Source organism: Pleuronectes platessa, chromosome 3 (genome assembly GCF_947347685.1).
Source record: "Pleuronectes platessa chromosome 3, fPlePla1.1, whole genome shotgun sequence".
NCBI lineage: Eukaryota > Metazoa > Chordata > Actinopteri > Pleuronectiformes > Pleuronectidae > Pleuronectes > Pleuronectes platessa.
In genome coordinates this window covers 20,701,452-20,707,862 of record NC_070628.1, presented here as the reverse complement: position 1 = coordinate 20,707,862, position 6,411 = coordinate 20,701,452, and the positions used below count along the sequence as shown (strand labels likewise).

The 6,411-nt window shown below is 39.6% G+C and overlaps 1 protein-coding gene across 1 annotated transcript; it reads left to right on the top strand.

Annotated features, from left to right (window-relative positions):
• Positions 1 to 1,394: 1,394 nt before the first annotated feature.
• asf1bb (anti-silencing function 1Bb histone chaperone) lies at positions 1,395 to 6,411 on the top strand. Its single transcript, XM_053417272.1, has 4 exons — positions 1,395 to 1,714; positions 2,633 to 2,748; positions 2,850 to 3,026; positions 5,334 to 6,411. The coding sequence occupies exons 1-4, from the start codon at positions 1,606 to 1,608 to the stop codon at positions 5,529 to 5,531; spliced, it is 600 nt and encodes a 199-aa protein (XP_053273247.1). The 5' UTR covers positions 1,395 to 1,605; the 3' UTR covers positions 5,532 to 6,411.

Sequence of the window (6,411 nt, the reverse complement as noted above, 5' to 3'; positions counted from 1 at the left end):
AGGGAATAAATAAATGTGCAAATATATTTAAGACATTTATTTAGACATTTCTGTTGTTATTAACGTATGTATTCATTTATTTCTGTATTTATTTATACATTTTTATTTATTTATACTTAAGTCATGTATGGTCCTCCATACACGTCATCCTTCGATATCATGCAGGCAGGACGTGTCCAGTGGTCAGAATTTGTCAGAGTAGAGGCAAAATGCCCCCCTCCCTCCTGAGTGTATAGATACAGAGCAGACAATCCAATAGTCACAAGGACGTTTAGGCTCAAACTAACTAACATTTCCTGATATCAGGCAGAAGCAAGCATTAAGTAGAATTTATATAATGTTTTTTCAGGTAAATCCAACTGAACTTTGAGCCTAGCTGTCAGGAGAGGAGGATCTGTTACATTTCAGACAAGGACAGTTAGATTCAATAATTTCCATGACACTTGGCAGAGGGGGATTACACAACGATGTTAACTCTATTCGTCTATTAGTTCATGGAGATATTAATAAAAATGTGCATATATATGAATATTATCCTAATATATATAGCAGTACATTATATACAGTATAATTATACATTACACATACACTACAAACTTGCATGGTGAATTTTCACAATAAGACGCATACATGTGGCATAATAAAAGCAGGATATATGAAGGACATGTGTCATATTATTCCACACAAGCTATCATTACTATAAGCTATCATTTACTATTATTAGTTATTTTTCTTATATTATTAATTTACTAGTTATTAGTCTAACTGCCTCATGTCTAGCAGTCTGATTTGGGGTTCTGGAGGGATCATAGTGCAGCTAGGGTCGAGGCATGTGGTGCTACATATTGGTTAGTTTCCAAATTCCTCTCTTGATGTGATGCCCTATGCCACAGGAAAAGTCCAGAGTGATGATGAAATGCTGCATTGATCGTGTGTTGGATCTTAATCAAGATAATCAATAGGTTACTCATTGCATTTAAAGTCCATGCGGAAGCAGAGGACTCTCATCTAAGACAATTTTGGGATGTTTGTGTTTTTGCTATTTGAGCTAAAATAATAATAACATGAATAATATGATAAACACTACGAATAACAATATTAATGATAAATATAATTTATAGGAATAATATGAATAATGATATAAAGTTCTCCTGAATGAGGATATTTAGTTGAAACTTGAAAAATAGCTTATTTTTCAATTCCAGTCTTTTAGCAGAGTCTGAGGATAATGGAAATATTTTCTGGTTGTGGAAATAAGGTCCTCTGTGACTATCATTCAAATACTTGATAAGACGCGCATGGTTCTGGACAAAAACATACTTTGACCTGTTGTTTAACAAACGAACAGTAGGAGGCAGCAGCACGCAACGACGGAGCGAGTGGGCTCGCGGAAACAAAGACGGCGAAGAAAAGAAGGAGTGAGTGACGTCTTTCCGCCGTCAGTGGAGCCGCCGCGGTTAATGTCGGTGATGTCAAAGAGAGAGAAGAAGAACTAAACTTTAACTCACGCACCCGAAGACAGACAACGCAATAGCGTGCGAAACTACCCGGAAACGCAGCACTTCGTTCGCGCAGCAGCTTAGCCGTCTAGTTTCCAGCTCCGCCATGGCCAAGGTGCAAGTGCTTAACGTTGCTGTGCTGGACAACCCAAGCCCGTTTGGAAACCCGTTCCAGTTTGAAATAACGTTCGAGTGCATGGAGGATTTGCCAGAAGGTGGGATGTGTTCAGTCTGCGTATAATACCAGTTTACTGAGAATGAGTGATGCTAGCTGTTGAATACCCGATAGCATTCTGCTAACTTGGGAACTTATGTGGTATCCCGCGTGAAGAGCTGAGCGGCCCGTCATTTAGTTCGGTGATGACGTCATGATTAGCTGTCCTCTTTGCTCGTTTCTTGTGTTTCTTTTGAAGAGTTGTTAAGATTTTGGCGCTGGCGGGTTTGTGCTCAGCGGCCCGCCCACTCTTCGCAGAGATTGGCTCAGAGACGTACTTCCGAGTTATTTCCGTTAAGCTGATTGGTCGAGCGCGTAAAGTTTCTGTAGCAACAGACAAGCTGAACGAGTTGCCGCGAACTGGGGAAGCAGCCAGTGGAACCAGGGACACATTGAATAAGAAGTGTCATCAGCCTGGAGCTACTACACCGATACACTAATAAGTGACTTTATTTATATTGTTTTAAAATACACGTTTAAAAAGTGGCCCAAAAAAGAGAGAAAGCTGTGGAGCCCTGCCTCCCTCTGTCTCTAGTTGCCTCGGGTACAGAGAGCAACAGTTGCTTAGAAGCACAATGGATGAGAGGGTCTGATGTGGGAAGTGGTGCCATTCAGTTTTAAAAAAAAATAGAAAATCCACAAGGGTAACCAGTGCAATGATTGTTCTATGGCCTGGCTCAGGTTAAACCATCTGAAAAACAAATGCATACAGAGAATGAATGCCATGGAACTTATTGTCTAGTTTGACATTTCAGATACTGGAATTGTCATCAAAATGTCTCTACTCAATACGACAATCAAATTCCCAACAAGTAGTCTGAGAGCACAAATTAAGAAATAGAATACCCAGGTCTAATGTGTGTGATATTCCCTACAAATTGAGCTATTCCTTCTCACTGTTGTCCTTTATGGCTGTCAGACCTGGAGTGGAAAATCATCTATGTTGGTTCAGCTGAGAGCGAAGAATATGACCAGGTCCTAGACTCTGTTCTTGTTGGCCCGGTACCGGCTGGCAGACACATGTTTGTCTTTCAGGTGAGTAAGCTGTGGTGTTTGTAAAAGCACTAATAGTTGGGTAACTTTATACCTTAATCTAATATTTTGTTTCTCTTTGTCTTCCATGTTGGTCCTCTCAGGCTGACGCCCCAAACACAGGGCTGATTCCAGAGAGTGACGCTGTAGGAGTGACAGTGGCCCTCATAACCTGCACCTACCGTGGACAGGAGTTCATTCGAATTGGTTACTATGTCAACAATGAATACACAGACCCTGAACTAAGAGAAAACCCACCCCTCAAACCAGACTATACTCAGGTAACACACGCACAGATTTCAGTCGCTGTCTTTAACGTGCGTGCTTCTGAAATCTCAATCTCGAAATGTGGGTTCTCTGTGCACGATTATTAGTTATTTTAAATTTGTCTGCAACATTGCGTATTTATTGGTGCTGCTGCTTCCTCCTCTGGCTAATTTTCCCTTAAAGTGCCTGAGCTGCAGAAAGTATAAACAGTATGTGGGCCATTCTTGTGAAATGGGTCCATCGAGATGTACAGTGATCTCTGCTTCCCTCTGGTGTTCTCAATTAGGTATTGCAGGCAACTGCACTATTAAAAACAACTATAACAATTTCTCTTTCTATTTTTTTTCTCTTTATTCTAAAAGAAGTAGCAGGGCAGGTCATATTTAGGTTCATCATTATAGCACTGTTTTGAATATATATATTAATCCATGATAATAATGGCTCCTGGTAACATTAGTATTACATTTAATCTTTCCTTTCTTGTCCTAATAACCTGATGATTTCATTTAACAGCAATCCACTGGTGCCTGTATTTTGAGTTTCCTCCTCCAGAAAGTCAGGATCAAATTCATGTATAGACTACACCATCCTAATTTAGATTTTTAGATTCACATTTGGTTTTAACTAGTGCTGTCAGTTAAACGCGTTATTAACGGCGTTAACGCAAACCCATTTTAACGCCGTTAATTTTTTTTATCGTGAGATTAACGTGCCTGTGTGTGCGCGTGCGTGTGCGTGTGTGTGTGTGCGCGCTCCCAGATAGCGCACCGGTCCGGCGGCTCCGCCCACCACCACCGCGCACTCGCTCAGAGAGACACAGTGACATCAGAAATCGTTCACGTGAAGTCGGTCACGCTCAGTGACTGACTGCCTCTTAACTATGGAAACAGTGAAAACATAGAGTTTCTCTGGTCTCAGCTGATCAGAGATCAGCGCCTCAGGGTCTTGATCAGAGCAGAAGCTGCAGTTGGTTTCTACCGATCTTCAGTATCTGTGTTCGCCTCCAGTCTGACCTGCTCTCGCTTTTTGTTTTAATATTTCGCCAACTAAAATATATATTTTTAAGCTATTAGGCTGCAGCTATATGTTTGTATTTATTTAAAAAATAGGGTACTTCTTATTTCATACATTTTCCACAAATGGGGAGGACTCAAATAGCCCTACAAAGTTCTGTGTTTAATTTATTTCAAAATAGGCCGACACTTGCCTGTGTATTTTGTTTGTTTGTTATTTTGTTGCTTGTCTGTTTGAGTAGCTGACTGAAAGCAAAGAAGTAGTAGGCTTACCTTTTATTGGTAACCTAACTGTTACGGTTCATTGTTTCTGAAATAAGAGGCCTAAATGCTATGTTCACAGCAAACTTGAAAAAAAGAAAATATTAAGCCATGGTTTAGCTGCACTATAGGCTGAGTCCTTGTTTACCTGAAATGTGCACTTTATAATTTTATTTTCTATCGCCCTGTTTGGCAATGTTGTTTTTCAATAAAATAAAACATTTGCATAAAGCAAGCCAATTCACTTTTCCATGTTCATAAGAGCATTAAAACGGAAAAAAAAATTATGGAAAAAAAAAATGAAGGGACATTTAGAATAGAGAAAAATTTGCGATTAATCGCGAGTTAACTATGAAATAAATGCGATTAATCGCGATTAAATATTTTAATCGTTTGACAGCACTAGTTTTAACCAATGTCAGAACCTTACTCTGTTGAATTAGGGTACTGCATTAGCCCTGGACCCATAAGTCAATGAATTAATTGATTGGTTATTTTTCAAATATGTATAACGTCTTTTATACGTTGATGGTATTAAGAACAATTGCAAGATATTCCCTAGTTGTCGATTCTCAGACATGTGACAAATTTTACCTTAAGGATTTGTAGTGTCACATTGTGCCTCATGATATTTAACTGACTAATCAATTCCCCATTAAAACAACAGATTATTGAATTTAAAAACAATTACTTACTACCTTACACTGCTTAACTGTGAGCGTAAATCTTAGACAGAAACCAAAGTGTCTTTATCGCCCCCTGTTAGCTGGCTGAGACTGACTCGCAATTGGTCTATCGCATGTATCGAAGTCAATTCTGCGGATCGATATCCCAGATCGCCACTGCCCAGCCTCTGGCACAATATGGCAGCATTTGAAACCAGGATATTTAATTTGATGTAAAGATGTAATGTGTGAGGATGGTAAAAAATTCCTCAACAGGTAGGGTCTGAAAGGGCCCGATGAAAATGTTGAGTAGTATGCATAGAAACGTAAGACCTATAGTTAAACTAATTTCGATACCTAACCCGATGCTTCATCCTTTCAGCTCCAGAGGAATATTTTAGCCTCCAATCCTCGTGTCACCCGCTTCCATATCAACTGGGAGGGCTTGGCGGACAAGATGGAGGACAACGAGAACGTGGACCCATCCCCCAACATCGGCGGCATGCTCCCTCCTTCCTGTATAACAGGAAAGATGCCCCCTCTTGGACTAATGCCAGACAACTCCATGGACTGCATGTAAAAATCATCAGTTCGATATAACGGACATGAAGCTCTTATTTTCTGTAACTCACCAACAGCGCAAACGCACATATTTGGACAAGCAGTTCATGGATGTAACTACGTGACGTGTGGACATTATAAAGAAGCACAGACATGTCAGTGGGAACCCTTTTTTATATCACTTACACATTTGCATCTTGGATATTTAACAACAGTTTTCCTTCATAACAAGCAATGCCATTTTTTATTTTTTTTACCATATCTGTCTTGCATCGTGTAATATCTGAGCCAGAGACATTTTGAGTCATCAGGGTGTGGTAATTTTATAACAGGAATGTTGTGTCCTCACAGCCCCAGAGATGTGCAAGTCATACTCCTTCACAGATGTTGACCTGTTTGGTCCCCTTTTACCCATGTTATGGGCAGCGCTGTATACCGTATGTCAGAATAGGTGTAGCTCTGTCTGCTTATAGAAAACAATGCTTTGTTCTGTATGTTTGTGTCATCTCATGTAAATCAATAGGGTCTGGAGAAAACCAATCTTAGTTTTGTAATATGGGCCATTTTCAGGGGTGTGTTGCAATGAGCAGCTTTACTTGCAGTTAGCTGGACAGCTGGTGCAGAGTGCAACCTTTTACTTAAAACTGCTGCTTTGAACAGCAACTCTTAACATGTTACATAAGGGGTCTGTCTGTAGAAAACATGTAGGTAAAGGAGATACAGATACCACATTGCAGTAAAATTGCTTTGAAAATTAAGGCTCACTGTAAATAATGTTTACCAAGTGCTTATTTCATCTTCAAGATAAGAAGACTTATTTTTTTTTTGTACTTACTATATAATCTGCGTCAGTATTTGTTATAACAGTGATGGTATTAATAAAAAATCTTTTTTGTGGA